The sequence below is a fragment of the Oncorhynchus gorbuscha genome, linkage group LG02, assembly GCF_021184085.1.
Source record: "Oncorhynchus gorbuscha isolate QuinsamMale2020 ecotype Even-year linkage group LG02, OgorEven_v1.0, whole genome shotgun sequence".
Classification (NCBI taxonomy): Eukaryota; Metazoa; Chordata; class Actinopteri; order Salmoniformes; family Salmonidae; genus Oncorhynchus; species Oncorhynchus gorbuscha.
In genome coordinates, this window is record NC_060174.1 from 80,841,951 (window position 1) to 80,869,932 (window position 27,982).

Below are 27,982 nucleotides of genomic sequence, written 5' to 3' on the forward strand. Positions count from 1 at the left end.
CCCCAGTGGGTGGACCTGTGTCCACCCATGCCTACGGCCCTGTTCAACATTTCCAACTTTATACAATTCAAACCAGACATTTCATCAAACAGAATACAGGTTGCATTCTGGTTTCCAGTACTGTATCACACAATTTATCACTTCAAAATGTTACGGTCTGGTCTAAGATGTAAATCTTACATCAGAGAATATAATAAAAGCACAATAAAATAAATACAGTATTTCCAAAGAAACACTTTTGGTGATCAGTAGGGATTAGATTCTCCCCCACACCAGCGATATACCACCATAGGCATTAGCAGCAGGTTAACATTACTGTAAAATAAAATGCATTTGCCTGACTACACAAACTGAATTATTCCATTGCGCTATGTTCACTACATACTTTGGTGCATTGGTGAATACATATCTGCATTGGTGAAGTCAATTGTGGTGATGTCAAAATGAAGGGTGGAATTCATTCTTATTTATATGGTTGTACAAAACGAAGTCATCAGTGATTGGATCATCTCTAACCAATCAGAGTATCAAAGCCAATGACACATTTTAAAAACGCCACTTTACAATTTGTTCTGGTTCTGGCCCAACCCTTCAGTTTCTGGGACCAATCAGATTTGAATGAGTTGCATTCTAGACATCATTGGGGAGGTACTTTCTATAATAGAGCCCCACAGTGGTGGTGTCATAAAACCCATAAAACAAAGTGGTCAAACAGGGAAATGGTTTCAATCGTTTTCCCAACATTCATTTTTCACCATAGGGAATTTTAGAAACACTTGAAATAAGGGCTGTGTTTCGTGAAGGCTTACCCTGGCATGACGTTTTGACAACCATGTAAATCTCTCTTGGACAAGGTGACTTTTAGCAATATATTTACACTCAGATTTGAAAATGCTAATTAGTATCAAAGTAGACAAAGCAAGACTACACATCCCTGCAAGCTCCTACACATCATCTCTAGCTGACACCTTTGCTAACAGGTATTGTGTCAATTTAAAACTCGCACAAGACGACTCACAGAATTGTCAATTTAAAGAAATGTAGCCAATTTATTAATTACTACATTTAGCTAACATTAGATAGTTTATCCCGAGATTCTTACCTTTGCCTCGATTTGGCAGTTTTGTTCAGATCATCATGGCATTTGTAGTTCCTTATGATAGCCACATTAGCAGATAATTAGCATTTCATTTTTGGGGGGTAAATACAGGCTACTATATTGATAAAAATCACCTTGTCCTAGAGATAATTATTTCATTATTATTTCTTTTTTCTTTTTCGGGGGACAAAATCTACTTTGTTTTTGTCCTAGAGAGATTTACACGGTTATCACAACGTCACGCCAAGGTAAGCCTGCCCAAATTTGAAGTGTTTCTAAAATCCCCTCCAGGAAAATTGAATTGTGGAAAAATAATTGGAACCATTTCCTTGTTTGACCACTAGGTTATAAGGGTATTATGACTCATCCAGACTCATTGCGAAGAACGACCATGGACGTGGCATAGCGTTTGGCCGGGGGCAACATTGGTTCAGCAAGTGTCTAGAAATCTCAAACTCTCTAATATATTTTCATAAAATAAAAACGACTTAAAATGAACTCCAGTTCAACTCAAACGTCTAAACAAACTGAAATGTTTTCTTGTGTTTAAAGCACATTGGGTAAGGCATGTGGAGATAGCTGATACATGATTGGATGGTCAACAGGTCTTGGCAGTATTGAATTCCGAGTCAAAGATATCAAGCAGCACCTTGTAAAATCCTGAAATTAAGGAATCTAGTAAACTGTAGAGATAAATCCTTTATAAAAACGGATATGTAATTTAAGAATGGAACCACAAGGTGACATAACACAACATTGGCTACCCTAAGAGACTGAAATGCATATTGTCATATGACATCTCAATAATTGGAAAGAAGTAGAACAAGTATTAAAGCTTAGATTGACTGAGGCAATCCAGGTGAGCAAGAAAGCTAGCAGGACTCCCGGGTCTCTATATTAAGGCTAATCTTGAAAGTATATGGCTTCATACAGACATGAAGATCGATGCACACGTGTTCATCTGTATAATTTCTGTGTCTTGCATGTCTTGTCCTAAGAAGAAACACCTCTCCCAAACCCAAGATGAAGAATGAAGTGAAGATTCTAGTAAAGAAAAAGGCAAATGATATGAGGATGGGGGAGTACATTTCTACATCTCTCATTGAATTTCACTGTAGTATCACTAAACGTTTTGAATTGCCAAACCATTACTTTTCCTGAGGTTTGGCCACTTGGTTGGTTAACAGGCACATAAGAATGAAACAGTAAAAATGGGTGACGAAATACTTAACACTTGCACAAGTAACTGTAAAAAACCATGGGCATATCCAAGGTACTAATTGTAACACAATGAAAAAAACTACAAAGACACAAGGCGAGACCTTTCAGACCAGAAAAAGCAGGATGAATGCCCCTTTTCTATAATGTAGACGAGTGTAAGTACAACACAATGGGGGTAACTTCTTAAAAACAAAATATAAAATGAACGGTTGCTTTTTTTGTTCTTTAAAAGAAAAACATTCAGTGGCCCATGCAGATGATCTGGTCCTATAGGAGCCAAGGCACCAGGGGTCTAGGAAATGAGAACGACTACTCTTTCGTAGTAAAAAAACAACTCTTGTATTCAAGTGTTTCCTGTTGATTTAAAGAGCGCATAAGAGAGATGTATTGGAGTCAGGGGGCATTGGATTATTTTCATGCTTGAGGGTTGGTCATCTTCTGAAGAAAAGGGATCTGTGGGATGATAAGAGAGAGACTGGGTTAGCTGCAGCCTTCACTGGAACAATGGAGAGCCCTGTGACTTAGTGAGAATCAAAAAGGTTGGCCCATTGCCATCGACTGACTATTTGCACATTACTCAGGCTTTGTCCCAAATATTTACATAGGGAATAGGATGCTATTTGGGACACACAGAGTGAGGAAACTGAGTGTAGTTAGGGATGAAACATGGTAGGATCTGTAGGGAGTATGCTCTGGAATGACTGCAATTCGACATGGACTTCACAGCAAAATTGTATTTCTATTGTGTACAAAAGTGCAAATGTTTATGTATAGGCCTACTGTAGATTCAGCCTTATAAACCTAGCTAGCTGAGGCTGGATAGATGGAATGTGTTCACACACCTGCAGTGATTATGAGTATGGGCGGGGTATCGCTCTCTACAATCTACTGACCCCCCTGGAATGTGAACGTACCCCCTCCCTCCTCCCTCCTCCCTCACCTTCATCAGGTCCACCCCTGTGAGAGCGTTGACGGACACGGGGAGCTCAGCCAATAGGCGGTTAACCTCGCCGGTCACACGACTACCATCCCCGCTCAGGATGACAATCTCATTAGTCTGGGCCAGGGGTGCTGCCACCTTGCCAGCAATCTGTACCAACACAATGACACAAACATTCTTCACCTGGGTGTTCTTCTGAGAGAACTCACCTAACACAGCCTTTAGTTGTCAGGTTTAAACCAAATAAAAATGGTAACACTGAAAACATTAATATTTTGAATCTTCCATTTTTTCATGTCCAAAAGCTGACACACACATTATACCAAATGATTGTGTGCAGCTCTATGTCAACTCCTCCTTACCACAACACAATGTATAAAGTGTTAAATGCCCCTCAGTCCTGACACACTGACCTTAGGCAGGGCCTCTAGGACAAGAGCAGTCTTGGCAGCCTCTCCATAATGCTGGTAGGCCTCAGCCTTCAGCCTCATCTTTTCAGCCTCAGCCTTCCCTATAGCCTCTATGGAACCGGCCTCTGCCTCTCCGATACGACGGATTTTCTCTGCCTCCGCTTGGGCCGTCAGCACCTTCTTCATCCTGTTCAGGGGTTGGCACGAGGGCACGTAAAGGGTTTAACTCGAACAACATCATTAGATTGCAGACTAGATTTCATTGAACTACAGTATGAACATCTGCTACACACCTAAATCATAGCTATAATTTGGTTTAAACCACATCACTAAGGATCGATCATGGTCCACACACACCAACACAGTCGTAAGGAGGGCACAACAACATCTCGTCTCCCTCAGGAAGCTGAAAAGATTTGGCATGGGACCTCGGATCCTCAAAAAGTTATACAGCTGCACCATTGAGAGCATCTTGACTGGCTGCATCGCCGTATGGTATAGCAACTGCTTGGCATCCGACCGCAAGGCGCTAAAGAAGGTTGTTCATACCATTGCTCCCTGCCATCCAGGACCTCTATACCAGGCGGTGTCAGAGGAAGGACCTAAAAATGGTCAAAGGCGCCAGCCACACAAGTCATAGACTTTTTTCTCTGCTACCGCAAGGCAAGCGGTACCGATGCACCAAGTCTGGAACCAACAGGACCCTGAACAGCTTCTACCCACAAGCCATAAGGGGGTGGCAGGTAGCCTAGTGGTTAGAGCATTGGGCCAGTAACTGAAAGGTTGCTATATTGAATACCCGAGCTGAGAAGGTAAAAATCTATCGAAATGCCTCTGAACAATACACATTGTCCTTATTTTGCATGCATTCTGGGAGCGGCTCAGTGATTGGTCACTCACTTCTGTCCCTCGGCCAGCTGTTGCATCTTGTAGGCCTCAGACTCGGCCGGCCTCTTGACCGTGGCGATCAGCTCCTTCTCAGTGCGGTCAATCTCCTTCTCCTCAATGGTGATCTGCTTCTTCCTCTGAACCACCTCGATCTCGATCTCCTCCAGACGGATCTTCTGCTGCTCCTTGGCAGCCTGCAGCTCGTAGGCCAGCTGGGCCTCTGCTTTCTGGGAGGGGAGAAAAGGCAGCGGTGATATTCACCAGGAATCGAATGTGCTGAAACGAAAAGGGACTACCTGAACTTGTCCCGGTAGTTCCCTTTCCTTTGAAAAACGTTTAGCTTTGGTGTGCACTAATGAATATGACCAGGGTGAATATCTTATAAAGGATTAAACATTTTTCACATTAGGCGTAGATTTGATGTCATCGATTGACTACTAGGTGAATCTAATCTAGAGCAATGATGCCCATGTCTGATACCTTTGTGTTGACTTCTTGATTGAAAGCAGCCTTCTGCATCTCCAACCCTCTCTTAGAATCGGCCATCTTGGTATCTGCTTGGAACTTGATGTCCATCATCTCTTTCTTACATTCTGCTTCCTATTGGGGGCACAGACCACAAGATGAGAAGAGAAGATTCAGTGTAGCAAAGACTAACATGAATACTGAGTGCGATGTACTGCGACACATTCAGGGAATCTACTTGTTTGCAGGATATTTCTTACCCTGATTCCTGCGTCTCTCTCTGCCTCGGCCACTCCGATATCTGCGTCTCGCTGTACTGCAGCTGTCTGACTCTTGCCCAAGGAACTCAGGTACTCCACTTTATCATAAACATCCTGACAAGGACAGGGATAAAACAGAGCCCCTCAGTCATTGTGCGGCAAGTGGTGTCACTAAGTGTATAAAGCTGCAATAGGATGACTGTGCCCCTGTCTCTTACCTTGATGGTGAAGCTGAGGATCTCGATGCCCATGCGGCCCACGTCGGGCGCTGCCACCTCTCTCACCAGAGCAGCAAATCTGTCTCTGTCCTGGTAGATCTGCTCCACCGTCAGAGTACCTGGAACATAGGACTGGGGTCAGTGTCTGGCTGGGTCACTAACCATAGACTGATATGGATTCCTCTATCTGAAGTGGTGATTTATTGAAATGAGTCAAATTCTTAGTATCTTATATCAGAGTTAAACCAGAGTCTAAGGATCCGAGGAGTACATGCATACATTATATGGCACTTAGAATTTGATTTCCTGAGAACATGTAAAATGGTTTAAAGTTCTATAGCATGACCTAATAGTAATACTCCTCTGAGACCCAATAGTACTGAGCAGCAACCCGTGTCTATCAGAAGGTCCCTACCGAGAATAGACCGTAAATGACCCTCCAGGGTCTGCAGAATGACACTCTTTATCTCCATCACAGATTTCCCCAGGAACTGTTCACAGGCATAGCCCAGCAGCTCATTGTCTACCATCACCTTCACCTGGACCCAGGGTAATAGACAACATTGTCAGCTGTTAACTAGATACTTAATACACTAAAACATAGTCTGAGCAACATCAACATCATCTAGTTAGCAGTACTGACAGTGTTTATAGGTTATTTATTCAAATGCAATGTATGCAAATCCTACTTATTTTATTCCCAAAAATGTGGACAAATCTAACTCAATTACCTCGTACCCCTGCATATTGACTCAATACCTATAGTTTACGAAGCATGTGACAAATGGATTTGATTAGCTACTACTGCAAATGTGAGATGCCCCTACACACTGATCCGTTTAATATTTTGGTTATGATTTTGAAAAGGCTAAGCTTATCCTAGACCTGTCTGAGTGTAACTTATTAGATGCATAGATGCTTGAAAGGCAGACAAATGCCATGTATACACATTAAATGCAATGTATGCACATTATACTTAGTTATTTTATTCCCAAAAATGTGAACATACTCTGTCTGTAGTTATAAACTCAGCAAAAAAAGAAACGTCCTCTCACTGTCAACTGCTTTTATTTTCAGCAAACTTAACCCGTGTAAATATTTGTATGAACATAACAAGATTCAACAACTGAGACATAAACTGAACAAGTTCCACAGACATGTGACTAACAGAAATGGAATAATGTGTCCCTGAACAAAAGTAACAGTCAATGCAACACCACACCAGATACTAAGTACTGCAGTGCATCTCCTCCTCATTGACTGCACCAGATTTGCCAGTTCTTGCTGTGAGATGTTACCCCACTCTTCCACCAAGGCACCTGCAAGTTCCCAGACATTTCTGGGGGAATGGCCCATCCCTCACCCTCCGATCCAACAGGTCTCAGACGTGCTCAATGGGATTGAGATCCAGGCTCTTCGCCGGCCATGGCAGAACAGTGAGAATCCTGTCTTGCAGGAAAACACCCACAGAATGAGCAATATGGCTGGTGGCATTGTCATGCTGGAGGGTCATGTAAGGATGAGCCTGCAGGAAGAGTACCATTTGAGGGAGGAGGATGTCTTCCCTGTAACGCACAGCGTTGAGATTACCTGCAATGACACCAAGCTCAGTCTGATGATGCTGTGACACACCACCCCAGACCATGACGGACCCTCTACCTCCAAATCGATCCAACTCAAGAGTACAGGCCTTGGTGTAACGAGCATTCCTTCGACGATAAACGCGAATCCGACCATCACACCTGTTGAGACAAAACCGCGACTTGTCAGAGAACGGACATTGCAATTTATTGCCCTGGTCACATCTGCAGTCCTCATGCCTCCTTGCAGCATGCCTAAGGCATGTTCACACAGATGAACAGGGACCTTGGCATCTTTCTTTTGGTGTTTTTCAGAGTCAGTAGAAAGGCATCTTTAGTGTCCTAAGTTTTCATAACTGTGACCTTAATTGCCTACCGTCTGTAAGCTGTGTCTTAACGACACTAACAAAAACTCCAGTCTGCACTCAACTCAGCTGATGCGGTATCGTGGAGTTATAATATACTTGGCTAGGGGGTAGGTAAGGGGATCACATATGGAATGGTTGCAAGCCACTGTAGGGAGAGCTAATAAATGAGTGGTTATAACAATGTGCTGTTTAGAAATGAACTCAGCAAAAAAAAGAAACGTCCCATTTTCAGGAACCTGTCTTTCAAAGATAACTAGTAAAAATCCAAATAACTTCACAGATCTTCATTGTAAATAGTTTAAACACGGTTTCCCATGCTTGTTCAATAAACCACAAACAATTAATGAACATGCATCTGTGGAACGGTCTTTAAGACACTAACAGCTAGAGAGAGGCCTTTCTACTGACTCTGAAAAACACCAAAAGAAAGATGCCCAGGGTCATTGTTCATCTGCGTGAACGTGCCTTAGGCATGCTGCAAGGAGGCATGAGGACTGCAGATGTTGCCAGGGCAATAAATTGCAATGTCAGTACTGTGAGACACCTAAGACAGAGCTACAGGGAGACAGGACGGACAGCCGATCGCCCTCGAAGTGGCAGACCACGTGTAACACCTGCACAGGATCGGTACATCCGAACATCACACCTGCGGGACAGGTACAGGATGGCAAACAACTGCCCGAGTTACACCAGGAATGCACAATCCCTCCATCAGTTCTCAGACTGTACGCAATAGGTTGAGAGATTCAGGTCCTCACCAGACATCACCAGCAACAACGTCGCCTATGGGCACAAACCCACCATCGCTGGACCAGACAGGACTGTAAAAAAGTGCTCATCTCTGACGAGTGACAGTTTTGTCTCATGGTCGGACTCGCGTTTATCGTCGAAGGAATGAGCGTTACACAGAGGCCTGTACTCTTGAGTTGGATCGATTTGGAGGTGGAGGGTCCGTCATGGTCTGGGGTGGTATGTCACAGCATCATCGGACTGAGCTTGTTGTCATTGCAGGCAATCTCAATGCTGTGCGTTACAGGGAAGACATCCCCCTCCGTCATATGGTACTTTTCTCGCAGGCTCAGCCTTACATGACCCTCCAGCATGACAATGCCACCAGCCATACTGCTTGTTCTGTGCGTGATCTCCTGCAAGACAGGAATGTCAGTGTTCTGCCATGGCCAGCGAAGAGCCCAGATCTCAATCCCATCGAGCACTTTTGAGATCTGCTGGATGCCATACCCCCAGAAATGTCCAGGAACTTGCAGGTGCCTTGGTGGAAGAGTGGGGTAACATCTCACAGCAAAAGCTGGCAAATCTGGTGCAGTCCATGAGGAGATGCAGCTGGTGGCCACACCAGATACTGACTGTTATTTTTTATTTTGACCCTCCCCCCTTTGTTCAGGGACACATTATTCCATTTCTGTAAGTCAAATGTCTGTGGAACTTGTTCAGTTTATGTCTCAGTTGTTGAATCTTGTTATGTTCATACAAATATTTACACGGGTTAAGTTTGCTGAAAATAAACACAGTTGACAGTGAGAGGATGTTTCTTTTTTTGTTGAGTTTATAACAATTGGGTACTTTTCCACCACTATTCACTCTCCTCAAGGCCAAACTCCACTCAGAAACATCTCTTCATACTGAGGACTGCAGTCATTGCTCATGTTGTGGGAATGTTGTGGTACACAAAACACTGATCTAGGGTGAATCTTAAAATAATTTTCCTCGATTCCTCTCTGCTTGCCTCCTTCTCAAAACATAAGAGGACACGAGAACATTGGAGAAGATCAGAGGAGAAGATGTCCTCCAATACTGTTTGTTTCCATCTGATGTTTTAAAAATTAGGCAAGGAGAGAGGAATCAAAAGAAAATACTTGAGATTCCACCCTGGTCTTAGTAAGGACTGAGTGAGACAGTTCTGTAATGAAGAGGCTAGGCGTGGGTTTCTGTGTTAATAACAAGCAGTAGAAATCCTGAATACAACTGAGCCATAAGAAAATGTGTAAACTCTGGCCTGGTGCTTATCATCCACGTGAAATATAGTCAAGAGTCTTTTCAGGTTACTAATAAAACAACAGAAGTACTAAAGGTGAGGATAAACCGAGTCAGAGGAGATAAGATATCTTCAGATTGGCACTATTCAATCAATCAGTGAATAAATCATTTTAAAGGTAAACAAGTCAATGGCGGTTGTGTTGTCTGCTGCAGCTGAAAGGAAAGAGAGTGAGCTGGTCCTGAGGTGAGAAATGTGACTGGACATTGACTCCAATGAGGCGTGCATTCAGAAATGGGCTGAGAGGAATCGCAGTGTAATGGGAGGGGAGATGGCAATCATTCCTTGAAAACACTGATTACAAATGACCACAGACAGACAGACAGGCCACCTGACATAGACAGCAGGGGGAGCTATGCCAAGTGATGGCCAGAACTGAGATGAGGACCCATGCAAATGTGCCCTGGCTCCATCCCCCCCTTCAAACACCAAGGTTCCTTCAGCATGCTCTGAAAGGGTGTGCAGCAGTGGAGGCTGCTGAGGGGAGGACAGCTCATAATAATGTCAGGAAAGGAGCAAAAGGAATGGCATCAAACACATGGAAACTATGTTTGATGTATTTGATACCATTCCACCGATTCCACTCCAGCCATTACCACGAGCCTGTCCTCCTCAATTAAGGTGCCACCAACCTCCTGTGGTGGGCAGGGTACATTACAAAATAAGAACCATGAAACTGGAAATATGAGACCAATGATCGGAAATAATACAAAATCTATTTCCTGCTTATTTAATTATTTAAACAACCATTTCCTACTTTTTCACACTCAAAGGTGATAATGACTTTCATGAGAAACTGTTCTCATTTTTATTTTTATAGATGTTTTATTTATTTCCCTGACATCTGGTTGAAATGGAAGCATGGTTTACTTTACAGCCGCCCACTTAGGAGGTTGCCAAGAGACAAACTGACTCTTCCAGTTTCACAAACATGTGGAAACTCATTTAGATCTCTTAATATTATAGTAAAAGGTCATATAATTTGAGAAATATGTGACACCATATTGATGTGTTTAAGGTCAAAGGAAGGTGGGTATATCCACTTTCCATGATCCAAATCTGCACTGTTCCAACTCAAACCATTACTTGTAAACTTCAGTCGCCACATAACTCCCGTTACCATAGAAACCAGGACAGGAGGCTTGTATAGGCTTGTCCAATCAGATAGAGAGAGACCTGATGATGGACCTTGTTAGAGAAGTTCATCGTTAAAGCTCCCTCTGCATCAGTGACAGTGGGCTCATTGTAGTCAAGCCCACTGGACAGACTAGGAAACTAAGAAAAGGGAACATCACACAACTTGCACTGGGTTAGAAGTAATGGAATTGGTTGTAATGAATTTCAAATTATAGACCAGATTAGTCTTAAATAAGACCGAAATGTCCAGCGAGATCGAATAAATAAAATCTAAAGTAATAAAGTAAATTGCAGGAACACTTGAACTTGTATACTCATATTCAATTAACAGTAGCTAGTTACATAACTAAATTTGATTAGCTCACATTTTCAATTAAACCAATTGTCACGTCTGCTCACACTCTTCCTCAAGCGCCAGGCTGCCCTGCATCATGCACTCCTGCCATCAATTAGCACACCTGCTTTCCCTCGTCACGTGCTTCAGCGATATTGGACTCACCTGGACTCACTTATCATCTGTTTATTTCCTCCCCTATATTTGTCAGTTCCCTGCTCTGTTCCCGGCTGCTGCATTGATTGTTTTTTGTCTTTGTTTTCTTGTATTCTGACGCTGTTCCTGTCTCGTTCCATGTCCGTTCTTTATTAAATGTTTTACTCCCCGTACGTGCTTCGTCTCTCCAGCGTCAATTCCATGTGACAGAATGCATCCGCCATCACACGAAGCATCGGGGAGTACTGGCATTCCGGTTGGTATGATGACATCGGCTCTGGGTCGCCACCAATGGAACCAGGGGTGCCTAGCCAGCTCGTCGGGATTCCACACCCTAGCTGGCTCGAGAGGTTTCCTTACCCCGGTTGGCTCGGATGGCGCCCATCCCACGTCAGGCCTCAGCCGGATCGTCAGTTCTTGTTCACCCAGCCGGTCCAGGAGTTTTTTTGGTGGCGTCGGGGAGGATTCCGCCGTCGATGGAACCGGGGGTGCCTAAGCCAGCCCATCGGGCTTTCACGCCCCGGCTGGCTCGAGAGATTTCCTTGCCTTGGTTGGCTCGGCAGCTTCCCATCCCACGTCACTCTCCACCGGATCATCGGGCTCCCTCTCTGCAGAAGGATCGACAGGTGTCTTGCCTGAGTCAGATTGTCTGGCTTCCATGCCTCAGCCGGTTCGCCAGGCTCTCACTCTCCTGCCGGTTCGTAGGCTTGCCCAGCGCACATGTCTCGACCGGTTGGCACCCCTAGACGCCGGGTGGCGCCCCCGGAGGGGTTTACTGTTACGCCTGCTCCCACTCTTCCCTCCGCTGGTGCTTGAGGGCGCCAGGCTGCCCTGCATCACGCACACCTGCCACCTTCCCTCGTCACATGCTTCAGCAATATTGGACTCACTTATCATCTGTTTATTACCTCCTCTATATTTGTCAGGTTCCCTGCTGATGCATTGATTGTTTATTGTATGTTGATGCTGTTCCATGTCCGTTCCTTATTAAATGTTTGACTCCTTGTACCTGCTTCATCTCTCCAGCGTCAATCCATGTGACACCAATTTTAATAACACTTTCACTGCAGATTGGCACTAGGGGTGTTAACACAATTAAATCAGGATTTTAACACAGAGAAAAGATTACAAAAAGTTAATGACTGTAAAAATAAGGAATGTAAATGTTTGGATGCAAAAGAAACATACCAGGCTTTATTCTTCTTCCCTGTACCCCTTTAAGGAAGACACCATTCAAGTCAGAAATGTCTTTCGGGACTGTTTCTGCCTTGATACGAGGGTCAGTCATTCTCCACAAACAACTAGCACAACCTGATATTTATGGACATTAGATTCATCACTATAATTCCTGCTTGAGCAATATAGGGTTTATTTAGTAATAGACATGGACAAATAATTTTAGCAAGGAGATTACACTTTTTTGATTCTAACATACCCTGTTTGTAAAGTACTGTATCCAACCAGGGATGTGAGACTACACGCTCTATGGTGTTTGCTCCATATTTACACTTGACCACAGACACAAACATTTCACTTTACACAGGCCTTATTGTTTAGTGTAAAGTAAACAGGGTCTGAAATAACTAAACCTTGCAACAGATTCTGACTAAAGAGAGTACAGCTACGACCAGATGTTACTTTTTTGTAGCAGGTTAGGAGAATTAACGTGGCAGGTTAGGAGACTTAGGATAAGGTTATGAAATGGGTTAAGGTTAGCTAAAATGCTCTCCTAACCTGCTATGAAAAGTCACTTCCGGTCATAGTTGTACTCGCTCTAGTCACAACCTTTGCAATGAAGAAACATATCTCCATTTTGGAAAATTGTGGTGACTTGGCATATTTCTAGTTGTATACCTAAGATTGCAACTCTGGATTATAGTTAATATTATAAGATTAAAAATAATTAAATGTAATAATTGATGGAGGCAATTCTTCTGTTGTAACTTCTATCAGAGAATGATTGACCCTCAGTCATGGCTATGGCACCAGTTCCCCTTGGGGTGCTGGGGGTAGGGGAGAAGGGAGGCATAGGAGGGGAGGGAGGGTATGGAGGCTGAACCCCATCCCAATTTGAGCTGAAAGAGGCATTCCAGTCCATTCCCAGAAGGTAGATGTGGTACAGTAGGTAGGTGTTTTACCTGTGCCACCCCAGTGACAGTAATAGCTACACCCTCCGCTGTTTCTACATCCTCACACTTGGGCTGCAGGGTCATAATCTCAAGGGTTATCCTGTGGAGAATGTGGAGAAGATATAAAATAAAAATTGGCATGTTCTGGAGGGAAGGGAGAGCAAATGAAGAGAGGGAGAGTAAAAACACAAAATGTGATGGAAAATAAATAACATTCACACAAGGCCTCCTCCAGGGCAGTGACAACAGGATGTAATTGAATGCTTTTTTTCTGGAGTGCAAAATATCATTAGGTTCCCAATGTAGATGTGATGTGCATCGAATCCCCACATTGAAATAAATATCAAGTCATGTAAACGTGTGTTCATCAATAGTGTAATAGCTAGCAACAGTGGGACCCTTCTGTACATCCCTTTCTCAGGCCATTCATTATGGGGACCCTGTTGCCAAAGCCCATAGGAGTGAGTTAACAAACAGACGTTAGCTGTGTAGCAAAGCCCATAGAACAGTTTAATGACAGACAGCTGACTCTCTCTCCCTTCCACTGCAGAGGGAGAGAACAACGTGACATGAAGATGGAAAAACAAAGATACACAGTAGTTGGCCAGTTAGTCCAACCGTTTGTTTGCCTCTGACGGTTGTTTTGTTTTTGACCAGTGCACCAGTCACTGCCTGACTGTCTGTTGTCTTTCGTGCCTTTGAGGTCTTTTCAAGGCTATCTGAAGCATTACCTGAGCCACCCCTGTCACATCCAGGGGGACACCCTCCAAGGTTTCGATATTCTCACAGCGACAGAGGATGGTCATTATCTCCAGAGACATCCTAGGCGGGCAGACAGGCGGTAGGATAGTAGGAATAGGAGAGGCAGGGCAGTGAATATAGTACACTTATAACAGCTGTTAGGGGTGTCAGTAACGGAGGGTCAGGGGTGAGAGAAGACACTCTAGAAGACACTTTAGAAGGCCTACGCCATAGCCTACCATAGACTAGATTCTACAGCAGGGATCATCACCGAGATTCAGCCACTGGCCGATTTCTTCTTGTCAGGGGGCCGGAACATAATTACAAATCATTTGTAGACTGCAAATTGATCACAAGAAGCCCAAACAGATATAATATTTGACAAAAACAATAATTTCAAACCTTGCTTACATTTGTATACAATCACATATTTCTGTCTATTATGCGTGGGAATACTTTGGAACAGATTTCCACAATTAAAATGACTTGGAGCTGATTTTCTCGTGTTTTTAGTCTTTTATGTCCAACAATAAAATTTAAAAAAGATGCAATAATTAAAACTATATATAATAATTTGGGCGGTCCAAATAAAATCACCTGCGAGCCGAATTCGGCCCGTGGGCTGCCAGTTGGGGAACCCTGCTCTACAGCAAAAAGGAACCATTGTGTAGCCTAACCACCAGAGGCTGAGGCAGAGAGCTTCAGATGGAACCAAAATGTCTCCAGTCTATCAATGATCTAATATGTTGGTGTTTACATTACAAGCACAAACACAGCACAGCCAGTCAGTCAGTCAGTTCTCTTCACAACACAACGGACAGCAACAACTAGGACAAACGGCAGAAGTCACGGGGAAGGATTGGATTGGTCAGCATAGCAGTCACACAGCAGCATTCTTATCCTACATCTGAGTTTAAGGCACTTAAGGCACTAGAGATTACTCAAGAATGCCTCTACACACTGCAAGACCCTAATGACAATCTCTACTGCTTAGTTGAGGCTCGGTTAACAAGTATTGTCAACAAAACAATTCACTGAGTCACAATACAAATGTGAACATTCACACCAACATTTTTCCACTGCTCTTTCACACACTTGAGAGAGCTATGCATACTATATGCATATGAGCATATATGGGATGGCAACAAACACTTGAGCCATCCCATGCCTCTACTTAACTATATTTAGAGCCCTGATTGCAGGTATCCTAGCAACTACTAGATAAAATAACTTGTCTTTATAGTATGAGCCAGAGCCATATACACAAAGTGTACAAAACAGCAGCTTTGCAATTCTTAACACACTCAAACCTGTGTGCCTGGCACCTACTACCATTGCCCGTTCAAAGGCACTTAAATATTTTGTCTTGCATCAATACAGGATCATATCTTTCACCTGGATTCACCTGTCTATGTCATGTTCCTAATGTTTTGTACACTAAATATATATAGGGGCTCCTGAGTAGCGCAGCAGTCTAAGGCACTGCATCTCAGTGCTAGAGGCGTCGTCACTACAAACACCCTGGTTCGAATCCAGGGTGTATCACAACCAGCCGTGATTGGGAGTCCCATTGGGCGGTGCATATTTGGCCCAGCGTTGTCCGGGTTTTGGATGGTGTAGGCCATCATTGTAAATAAGAATTTGTTATTAACTAACTTGCAGTTATTAACTAACTTAGTGAAATGAATGTTAATTATTTTTTTAATATATAGAAAGTTAGGTCAATGTGGTTGAGGGTTCCGGGAGCACCACTTTCTCCTCCATAGCCGTTGATAAGTAATAATTAACGCTTCCGCTGTCACGCCTATTCCCGCTCTCCCATTCTAACGTTCGAGGGCGCCAGGCTGCCCTTCATTATGCACACCTGTCAACATCATTACGCGCAGCAGCGCTCACCTGGACTCCTTCCCTTTGTTGATTGCCCCGTCTATAACTGTCTGCTCCCCCGCTTGTTCCCGGTGTCAGTATTTATGTTGTTATGTGTTCATGTCCAGATGCTGTCCTGTCCTGTTTCATGTCCTTATTTCATTAAATGTTCACTCCTGTACCTGCTACTCGTCTCTACCAGCGTTGATTCTTACATCCGCGTTGTGCTGTTTATTTCTCATAGTTTTCTAAACCTGTGAAGATGTCCAGTGAAAGCGGATATGCAATTTGTTGACACTAAAACATAGTCCAGATTTGGATACACATGATCCTGAAGGCTAATCAATAAAAACAGCTGTTAAATTCGTGCTCTGTTTTGCTTGTTTACAGCGGTCATTCCAAAGGGAACTGTCGGAGGCGCTCTCGTATTGTTACATCAACAACATTTCAAGAATAAACTTCTATATGGGCGCTAACATGGCAGCCATTCTAAAAACCTGACCTAACTCTCTATATATACAGTGCATTCGGAAAGTGTTCAGACCCCTTGACTTTCCACATTTTGTTAGGTTACAGCCTTATTTTAAAATGTATTAAATTGTTTTATCCCTCATCAATCTACACACAATACCCCATAATGATAAAGCACTTTTTTTGTGCAAAAAAAAGTTTAAAAAAAAATGGAAATATCACATTTACATAAGTATTCAGACCCTTTACTCAGTACTTTGTTGAAGAACCTTTGGCAGTGATTACAACCTCGACTCTTCTTGGGTACGACGCTAAAAACTTGGCACACCTGTATTTGGGGAGTTTCTCCCATTCTTCTCTGCAGATCCTCTCAAGCTCTGTCAGGTTGGATGGGGAGCATTGCTGCATAGCTATTTTCAGGTCTCTCCAGAGATGTTTGATTGGGTTCATGTCTGAGCTCTGGTTGGCCACTCAAGGACATTCAGAGACTTGCTCCGAAGCCATTCCATTCCTGAGTTGTCTCGGCTGTGTGCTTAGGGTCGTTGTCCTGTTGGAAGGTGAACCTTTGCCCCAATCTGAGGTCCTGAGCGCATTGGAACAGGTTTTATCAAGGATCTCATTGTACTTTGCTCCGTTCATCTTTGTCTCCCAGTCCCTGCCACTGAAAAACATCCCCACAACATGATGCTGCCATCACCATGCTTCACCGTAGGAATGGTGCCGGGTTTCCTCTAGACATGACGCTTGGCATTCAGGCCAAAGAGTTCAATCTTGGTTTCATTAGACCAGAGAATCTTGTTACTCTTGTTATGATCTGAGAATCCTTAGGTGCCTTTTGGCAAACTCCAAGTGGGCTGTTATGTACCTTTTTACTGAGGAGTGGCTTCTGTCTGACCACTATCACAAAGGCCTGATTGGTGTAGTGTTGCAGAGATGGTTGTCCTTCTGGAAGGTTCTCCCATCTCCACAGAGGAACTCCAGAGCTCTGTCAGAGTGACCATCGGGTTCTTGGTCACCTCTCTTCTCCCCCGACTGCTCAGTTTGGCCGGGCAGCCAGCTCTAGGAAGACACTTGGTGGTTCCAAACTTAATCCATTTAAGAATGATGAAGGCGCCTGTGTTCTTGGAGACCAATGCTGCAGACATTTTTTGGTAGATCTGTGCCTTGACACAATCCTGTCTCGGAGTTCCTTCGACCTCATGGCTTGGTTTTTGCTCTGAAATGCACTGCCAACTGTGGGACCTTATATAGACAGGTGTGTCCCTTTCCAAATCGTGTCCAATCAATTTAATATACCACATGTGGACTCCAATCAAGTTGTAAAACATCTCAAGGATGATCAGTGGAAACAGGATAGACCTGAGCTCAATTTTGAGTCTCATAGCAAAGGGTCTAAATACTTATGTAAATAAGTATTACTGTTTTGTATTTTTAATAAATTTGTTAAGATTGTTTTTTTTAAAGGTTTTTGTTTTGTCATTATGGGTTATTGTGTGCAGATTGCTGAGGATTTGTATTTATTTAATTGTAGAATAAGGCTGAAACGTAACAAAATGTGGAAAAAGTCAAGTGGTCTGAATACTTTTCTGAAGGCACTGTATACATAGCTAGTTAGGAACATAGAATGAGGAATTAGAATACTAGAATGGACATGAACCATGCAAAGGTCAGCCATGTTGGTCAGGGAGTTGGTCAACCCTGGTTTTCCAGTGCTGTCATAAGATATTGTGTAAAACAATGAATGTGAAGAATTTATCTGCACTGTATGTGTGTTAGCTAGCCAACCACTTTTAGAGGAATGATTTCATAAATGTGTGAAATTAACTGCCAATACACCGACATTCCATTCAAACAATGCACACATACAGTGCAGATAAATTCTTCACATTCATTGTTTTACACAATATCTCAATCCACAGCCATACACTGGCTCAAATCAGTCGACGATAGGACTTAGACAAGTTGTAAATGCAATGGTATTGATACTGTATCATATAATAGCACTCACAGCTTTCCAATATGACAAAATCTGAGCCATTTATGGTCTGTTGAAATATATTTTAGAGACTAAAACCTGTATTTATAATCATATGACAATATTTTAGGTTGACTATAATTCCATTACACAATTTGTGATACATCACATGCCTTACTTTTATTTTCCTGCATAAGTAAAATAAGGATTATGCCTCTACTGCAATTCATTCCAATTAGACTGGATTTGGATTTCTCCCTGACGGATATGGTTGCCACTTTCACCCCATTCTGAAACTGAGGGTTTATGACATAGCCCCTCTAGTAATTTAATAGAATCACTATGGTTAAGACATCATCCCCAAGACACAGCAGGGCTGAGAGAGACATGGTGGGTTGAACACCAGGCAAGGCAAGGCAGATTAGCATGGCAGAAACAAAGAGACAATAAGTAACAAACAAACACTATACTTAATGGTTAAGGGAAAATGCGTGAAATAAATTGGAACGGGATCTGTTGTGTTCAGAGATCTAAACCTATTATCTTTTACATTTGATTTCACAACTATCATATGTGCTGTGTAAGCTAACGTTGATTTGTTGTATTTTAAACATAGGCCAACCTTACTTTATCTGTCTCTAACAGGATAATATCATTCAGTGAGATTGAACTTCACCTGACCCTAACCTCTCTCAGTGTGTTTGTTTTTCCACTTTAATTCTGTGATGTAGTGTTTACAGGGGTTGCTGACAGCAAGGTTGTGTTTGAGAGCAACTGACTTGCTAACTGTGACACGTTGTGTTTACACACACAGTAAACACTGCACTGCACTCTCACTGCAAACCACATAACAATAACAAACTGCTAATTTCCTTTGTGTGGGTAAAGAGACTAGGTATAATATTTAATGTAGATTGTAAAATTGTTTAAATGTGTGATGTAAATGTGAGGATGAGTGGGTACCGTTTTGAATATGGTGTTAAAACAGATTTTGATTAAAAAAATATATAAACAGACAAATCTGTCTGCCATCCAACAGAATGGTTTGTTTTGGAGGTAAATTCTGGATGTCAGGGCAGTGATTGTATAAATCCCCAAACTGTACTTAAACCCTCTGAATGGGTTGCACCCTGTTCTTACCTCTGGATGTCTGAGATGAGCCACCAGGCCCAGGACCAGCCTCCCACCACGTAGGTCTTCTCATCGGAGCCACAGCAACCACCTAAGAGCCAGCACAGGCAACATGAGCATCACATTGTAACCACTCTATCACTGGTAACACCATATAAATAGTACTGTATTCTATTTCTATGGAATGACAGTCAGTGTCATTGCACCACTGACAGTATCATCAACATTAGAGTATTACACTATTAGACCAGTACAATGGTATCAGACCACAGTTTGAAGAGCTGAGGTCCCAGAGAGCAGTAGGTACCTGTCTATGTAAGTGCATTCAGAAAGTATTCAGACCCCTTGACTTTTTCCAAATTTTGTTACAATTACAGCCTTATTCTAAAATTGATTAAATTGTTTTTCCCCCTCATCAATCTACACACAATACACCATAATGACAATGCAAAAACAGGTTTATTGAAATGTTTGAAAACTCATTACAAGTAAAAAAACGTAAATATCACATTACACAAGTATTCAGAACTTTTACTCTGTACTTTTGTGCACCTTTGGCAGCGAATACAGCATCGAGTCTTCTTGGGTGTTACGTTCGTTATAAGGATCGGACCAAGGCGCAGCATAGTATGCGTACATTCTTATTTATTTAAAGAACGAAAACACTGAACAAAATAACAAAACGAAATGTGAAACTATACAAACAAGTGCTGACAGGCAACTACACATAGACAAGATCCCACAAACAACAAAGGGAAATGGCTACCTAAATATGATCCCCAATCAGAGACAACGATAAACAGCTGCCTCTGACTGGCTCTTCTTTGGTAGGCCTACAAAACCTCTAAACATACAAAAAACCCTAGACAATACAAAAACTAGTGTACCCACCCTAGTCACGCCCTGACCTAACCTAAATATAAAGAAAACAGAGATATCTAAGGTCAGGGCGTGACATTGGGTATGACGCTAAAAGCTTTCTAACATATTTTCTCATTTTGAACACTGTCACTAAAAAGCCACAGTAATCCTTACAAAAAGTAGCTGTTTGATATTTCACCGTAACATTTTGGAATGTTCATTCAAATCGTTCAACTGAAATGGTTTCTCTGGCAACATGTTCATTGCAAACAGAAGCCTTGTTGAACTCGCCTCAGGCTTAGAGCCTCTAACCCTGGGAATTTGACTGGTAAACTCAAGGTACACTCACAATGGCTGCCTGGTACTGTGATGCAATAATTTCCATGGTAATGTAGAACGTTCTTTCAAATGATGTTGCATATTTTTTAAATTCTATATATTTTTTGCGTACTGTTTACCCCTTTTTCTCCCCAATTGGTAGTTACAGTCTTGTCCCATCGCTGCAACTCCAGTACGGACTCGGGAGAGCCGAAGGTCGAGAGCCATGCGTCCTCCAAAACACGACCCTGCCAAGCCGGCACTGCTCGCTTACCTCGGAAGCCAGCCACACCAATGTGTCGGAGGAAACTCTGTACAACTGCCGATCATGTCAGCGTGCATGCACCTGGCCCGCCACAGGAGTCGCTAGAGTGCGATGGGACAAGGACATCCCGGCCGGCCAAATACTCCCCAAACCTGGACGACCCTGGGCCAAATGTGTGCCGCCTCATGGGTCTCCCGGTCGCGGGCGGCTGCGTTACAGCCCGGAATCGAATCCAGATCTGCAGTGACGCCTCAAGCACTGGCACTCGGGAGGCCCCCATTCAAATTATGTTAACTAATGTGGCTCATGCAATGGAATGTATTTTTTGTAATGTCAGTTGAATTGAGTCAACAAATCACACCACATATTGATGGGTACACTTTCTGCTTTTACTTCCTCCTTCTTCTTCAGTATCATGGAGTTCGCACATTTTGTTTGTGCATGTCAACAACCTACTGTGCGGGGAGCGTGTGGTTGATCACACTACATTTTGTGACACAAAAATTAAAAGGAGGATAAAAAAATAAATAGACTATTTAAAGCAGTCGTCACCGACTGGTCTATCGTTAATGAATTCCTAGTCGATCACTAAGCATTTCTGTTAAAAAACAACGATAAAGCCTGTTGGCGGTAGGTGCACTTGATTTAGTAGCCATTTTGTGTGTCTGAAGGTATAATTCCTCCTACTCGGCAGGCCAAGAGAGCAAATCAAGTACACCTGGCCAATCTCCTCAAGCCATAGACCGTAAAAGGAAGCCTTGAATGCACAGAAAAGTTGATACTGTGAGATTATGACTAGAGAGAGACTCAACGAATACAGCAAATAGCTGCTGTTTTTATGAGTAAGTTCATGTTTACGTTGTTATTCAGCACTGTCAACACATTTGTTAGCCACTGCAGCTGTAATGAATGAGTATTGCAAAATGTTCCGATAAGCTTGCGTTGTTATTATTAGTGGTTTGTCTCTTTTTTTAAATCAAGGAAAATGTCACTTTCTCTGGTCATATAACAACATGTAACAACATATAACAACATGTAACAACATATAACAACATGTAACAACATATAACAACATGTAACAACATATAACAACATGAACAACATGAATTGGTGCATGAGGCAGAAACATTTTCTCAGCATAGGGAGGGAGAGTGGAGGGATGGTGAGTTGGGTGAGAGGCAGCCTCACCACTGCTCCCTGCCCTCAGACTGATGCAGGCAGTGCCGAAAATGTACTTTTTTGCATATAAGCCACTAATTTCTTTAAAGCAAGCAGCTACCCAGATTTTTCCCAGCTGAAATATTTTCTTGCCATAAATACACTTAAAAACACAGAACAAATGGACGATTTTGCTTATTAATGTTTCTAAAAGAATAAATGTATTATTAATAATAAGCAATGTGGTATATATTGGTCGATTGAATTTAATACTCTGTGACCCGAGTCTTTTAACCTGTTAGTAACAGGGCCACTCCAGTAGTTTTGTGTGCCTGTTAGAATCTCACTAATTGAGGCCAATGACGTCTCTTTTTGTTAACAGTGGAAGCAAACTCAAACATTAAAAAGCAACCTAGGTTGTGAACAAAAACAATATAAATAGCCAAGAAACACAAGGACAAAGTCTCACTAAAGTAGACTTTCTAGTAAACTTTTATGCCTGTGCGCATTGCTTCTAAAAATGAATCTTTCAGCACTTCACTCACAGTGCTCACAGCCCCTCAGACAGGCAGTATTTCTGTGTGAGGTGGGATAGCTATAACATTAGGATTCAAATTTCTTTGTGCATTATCAGATATGAAACAAAGTTGCAGAAATACTTTGAAAATAGCTACTGCAGCATTTATTTAGCTATAAATCACAACTTGCATTTGTGCCCATACTTGACTATTTATGAAATGCTCGCACTCTAGAGCCCTGAGTGTGACCACCCGCCAATGTGGCTGGTGAATTAGACATTCTTACCCACATTGGCGAGTGTTAATTATAGACCCTGGATGCAGGCCATCAGTCCAGTAAAAAAATAGCAAATTATTAAGCTCACTCAGCTGTGCCTCTCAAGTAAAACAATAAATGATCTATTACCAGTGTGATCATATACCTAAAATGTTAAAATATCATTTCAAAATGGTCTGAGAAGAACAACATTGGCAGGGCATTTCAAGCATAGCCCTACACACGCAATAACATCTGCTAAAAATGTGTATGTGAACAAAAATATTTGATTTGATATGAAGACCACCTTTACTCCACACACAGAGATGCATACAAAGCTTTCCCCTGCCCTCCAGTTGGCAAATCTGACCATAATTCTATCCTCCTGATCCCTGCTTACAAGCAAAAACTAAAGCAGGAAGAACCAGTGACTTGCTTAATACGGAAGTGGTCAGATGACGCCGATGCTACCGGACGTTTTTGCTAGCACAGACTGGAATATGTTCTGCGATTCATCCAATGGCATTGAGGAGTATACCACAGTCATTGGCTTCATCAATAAGTGCATCGGCGACGTCATCCCCTAGGTGACCGTATGTACATTTCAAAACCAGAAGCCATTGATTACAGGCAACATCCGCATCGAGCTAAAGGCTAGAGCTGCCGATTTCAAGGAGCGGGACACTAATCCAGACACTTACAAGAAATCCAGCTATCCCCTTAGACGAACCATTAAACAAGCAAAGGGTCAAAACAGGATTAAGATTGAATCCTACTACACTGGCTCTGATGCTCGTCGGATGTGGCAGGGCTTGAAAATTATTAAGGACTACAAAGGGAAACCCAAATGTGAGCTGCCCAATGACAGGAGCCTACCAGACGAGCTAAATGCCTTTTGTGTTCGCTTCGAGGCAAACAACACTGAAGCATGCACGAGCACCAACTGTTCTGGATGACTGTGTGATAACGCTCTCGGTAGCCGATGTGAGCAAGAGCTTTAAACAGGTCAACATTCACAAAGCCGCGGGGCCAGACAGATTACCTGGACGTGTACTCAAAGCATGCATACATTTGATTTACACAACATGCCTATCACTTTGAAGATGCAACATATTTTTGTGTGTGTAACAAACAAGAAATAAGACATAAAAACAGAAAACTTGAGCATGCATAACTATTCACCCCCCCAAAGTCAATACCTTGAAGAGCCACCTTTTTACAGCAATTACAGGTGTACGTCTCTTGGGAAATGTCTCTATAAGCTTGGCACATCAAGCCACTGGGATTTTTGCCCATTCTTCAAGGCAAAACTACTCCAGCTCCTTCAAGTTGGATGGGTTCCGCTGATGTACAGCAATCTTTAAATCATACCACAGATTCTCAATTTGATTGAGGTCTGGGCTTTGACTCTGCCATTCCAAGACATTTAAATGTTTCCCCTTAAACCACTCAAGTGTTGCTTTAGCAGTATGCTTAGGGTCATTGTCCTGCTGGAAGATGAACCTCCTTCCCAGTCTCAAATCTTTGGAGTCTGACTTATTGGGAGACTGGTCAGAACGGCAGTTGTCCGGAAAAAGTTTGGAAAATGTGTTAATGCAGTTACTTAAATAACTGTATCATTAGATCCGTAGTGGATATTTTTGTTTCTTTGCCAGATTTAAATAGTAGAGAAGTAGACAAAAATGTCATACCCTCTAACCTTTTGTCTAACTTGTTCGGAAAATGGTTGAAAGTTGATGCTGTTACTTAAACAGCTGTAATGTTTGATTGGTACCAGATGATTCTGTTATAATTTCAGATTTGAATAGCAGAGAAGTAGAAGAAGATTTCTGTTGGGAGACCCCTGGTTTACACGTTATAAAGTTTGAATGTCGTTTCTAGCTTAAACGGTATAAGAGGTGTTGTGTGAAGAAGAATAAGAAGAAGTATGACGAAGATCTAAAGTTGGGAAGTCCTACCTAAATACAATTGCACCATTAACTAACCCTACACCTATATTCTACTATTTTTTTAAACACGCCATTCCACTACTTTGACCCTAACTGACAGCCTGGGAGGACAGGATTATTTCATTCTACACAGCTTGTAAATCTTCTGCAGTAAAACCTTGTACTTCCAAGTACTTCTCTGCAGCTGCCACCACAACGTCTATTTTCTGTGATAACCATGGCACTGAATGCTAAGAAGCCAACCTTACTGAAGCACAAATTTGTATCACTCTGTACTGGCCTAGGCCTACCCTTGACTCATCATCCTCTACTCCCTTCACTGCCTCGGCAAATGAAACCTTCTGTTCTACTCTGACCCTGGCAACCTCAACCTGTCTCTCGCACCGGGCACTTCTGATCCCCAGCAATATTGGCACCCCCACAATTGACACACAGTTTATTCCACCGATACTACAAATTCCTTTGTGCCATGCCCTCCTGCACACTTCTCACATCTCAGAATCTCCCTCCTTCACAACACGACCATAAGCTTGGCATCTGAAACGCCTTAGTGGGTTTGGCACAAAAGCTCTCACGGGATAACTGACATATCCTAACATGAGTTTCAAAACTCAAAAGGACAGACAATGTCTTCTCAGTTTCACCACGCTTGCAACCGGCTGGCCAATAACCGTCATCCAAAATTCCATGACTGTCACAGCCTTAGTTTTAGGCCTTTATGTGTAAACACTTGTCTGTCACAACAAGCCTCCTGTAGACCACAAACTAAAACATTGTCTCTAAAAACTTCCCCTGACACTTTCACTTCAACAGTTGCTCCACATACAGAAGGCTACACCACCAACAAACCACAATTGATGGTGTTGGTGACATTTCTAGTACAGGAAAGTTAGCTCACAGAAATAAAGTTTTGGAAAACACAATTGTGGCAACATTTGGCAGTTATCAATGGGTCTTACTGGTACTAGTTGTCGACAGGGTGGGAAATGTACTTTTTGGTCCGCCAGCCATTGTAGCAGGTACAGTATATTGAAAAAAATCTACCAGCCACTGACATTTTTTATCAGACAAAACATTGTTTTTCTCCATAATTATTCAAAAACTCACGACAAAATAACTAATGAACACGCTTTGTTTAAAAAACAATAAATGTATTACTAGTAAGAAGTAATGGGGTATATTGTGTCACTTTTAACCAATGTATGTTAAAATAAATAATTTAGATCCAATAATAAAAACAGTTCTACAACTGAACATCAAGAATCAACAAAGTTCCTGCCCTGTCACAAAATGCTGAGTGTGTCATGCATAGGTGTAATAGGTGGCAGGGAAGTCAGGCGCAGGAGAGTCAAATGGAGTTTAAATATGGAGTCTTTTAATAAAGTTCCACGAGTATGCTCCATAACAATAAATGTACAAACAAACAAAACATGGGTACGAAGACCCGACGCGCACCTATACAAACCATCACACTACACTGACAACAAATCAATCTCTGACAAAGACATGAGGGGAAACAGAGGGTAAATACACAACAGGTAATGAATGGGATTGAAAACAGGTGTGTGGGAAGACAAGACAAAACCAATGGAAAATGAAAAAAGGATCAATGATGGCTAGAAGACCGGTGACGTCGAACGCCGAACACCGCCCGAACAAGGAGAGGCAACGACTTCGGCAGAAGTCGTGACAGAGTGATAAAGCTGGGCTCTAGGCTGACATTTTTTACAAGGAGTACATAATGTTTTAAGAATAAATGTAGAAGCACACAAACAAATCTAGAAGAACAATGGCTAAAAGTTCATTAATAAACATGTTTGGGAGTGATCCATGCTCAATGAAGCACAATGATTAGGTGAGACAAAAATGTTCAGCTGGCCCTTTAAGGGACGCCCATTACCGTGGTAACTCTATTGTCTGTGATGAGAAAAATCTCTGACTGCAACCTCTTCCTAGCAGTATACAGTTGCAGCAAACTCAAACTAACATCGAAAAACATAGCATGTGAACAAAACGATGTAACTGGCCAAGAAACACGAAGTACAAAGTCATACTTAGTAGCCTTTCTTGTCAATTCGATCAACTTCTACATGTGGGCTTCGGGTAAAAACAAAACTGTTCCCAAATACTCTGTGTGACCACCCGCCACATGGCTGGTGAAATATACATTCCTGCCAATGACAAATATATATAAATATATACCCGCCAATATATATACCCAATATATATACCCGCCAATGACAAAATCGAATTTCCAAACCTGGTTGTCAGCTTCAAAGGCTATGATATGAGGTATTTTAAATATGAATAAACTAATAGGACAGCACTCATATCTACGGAATTATTGGAATCATTGTTCAGAATCCATAGCTGCATTTCAGATGGAGCAAATTCATAATCTATTGCTATTTCATTACTTAAAAAGAACGTTTCCTTAAAGTTCAAACATGATTGTAAGTCGCTCTGGATAAGAGCGTCTGCTAAATGACTTAAATGTAATGTAATGATTACATTTAATTATTATTTTTTTACATTTTTGCTAGATGTGCAAAGCTTAGACATATCCCAAGAGATTTGCAGCTGTAACTGCTGCAAAAGGTGTCTCTACAAAGTATTGACTTTGGGGGGGGTGAATAGTTATGCACGCTCAAGTTTTCTGTTTTTTTTTCTTAATTCTTGTTTGTTTCACCGAAACTATTTTGCTATTTTGCATCTTCAAAGTGGTAGGCATGTTGTGTAACTGAAATGATACAACCCCCCCCAAAAAAAAAAAAATCGGAAAAATGCCAAGGGGGATAAATACTTTCGCAAGCCACTGTTTTTAAAGTCATGTTCCTGGAACATTAAGAAAAATTTTAATAAAAAAACAGACAACATTAGTAAAGTTCAAATAGTGTTCTAATAATGTTTTTGTAAAACATTTACATTTACATTCTGTTCTCAGAGTCAACTAAATGTTCTATCCTCTATCTTGTTAAGTGTGTTAAGGTGTGATGGCCACGCACACTAGTTGCCCTCACCAGATCTTAATGAGTTTGTTTCCTTTGAAATGGGGTATTTTTGAATACACTCAAATCAACAGCTTTGTGTGAGTTAAAAATAACACTGAATGCTAGCTCCATCCTGGTGGTGCAATGGACTAATGGATAGAGAACAGAATATCATAGGGTTGAATCTCACTGATGCTGTGCCACAAAAAAAACATGCTTGCATGA

The 27,982-nt window shown here is 42.1% G+C and overlaps 1 protein-coding gene across 3 annotated transcripts in view; it reads right to left on the reverse strand.

Annotated features, from left to right (window-relative positions):
* Positions 1 to 1,780: 1,780 nt before the first annotated feature.
* LOC124010839 (flotillin-2a-like) overlaps positions 1,781 to 27,982 on the reverse strand; it is a 37,122-nt gene continuing 10,920 nt past the window's right edge. The window contains exons 2-11 of one of the 3 annotated variants that reach the window (XM_046323572.1): positions 19,452 to 19,533; positions 13,990 to 14,080; positions 5,917 to 6,040; positions 5,502 to 5,620; positions 5,284 to 5,397; positions 5,039 to 5,158; positions 4,571 to 4,785; positions 3,674 to 3,857; positions 3,261 to 3,410; positions 1,781 to 2,773 (exon numbers count right to left, since the gene is read on the reverse strand). In XM_046323572.1, coding sequence (XP_046179528.1) covers positions 2,735 to 2,773; positions 3,261 to 3,410; positions 3,674 to 3,857; positions 4,571 to 4,785; positions 5,039 to 5,158; positions 5,284 to 5,397; positions 5,502 to 5,620; positions 5,917 to 6,040; positions 13,990 to 14,080; positions 19,452 to 19,533 — 1,238 coding nt within the window. In that variant the 3' untranslated portion in view covers positions 1,781 to 2,734. Of the gene's footprint in view, positions 2,774 to 3,260; positions 3,411 to 3,673; positions 3,858 to 4,570; positions 4,786 to 5,038; positions 5,159 to 5,283; positions 5,398 to 5,501; positions 5,621 to 5,916; positions 6,041 to 10,690; positions 11,109 to 13,267; positions 13,359 to 13,989; positions 14,081 to 19,451; positions 19,534 to 27,982 lie in introns of those variants that run through there. The other 2 variants (XM_046323564.1, XM_046323581.1) reach the window with 2 other exon arrangements.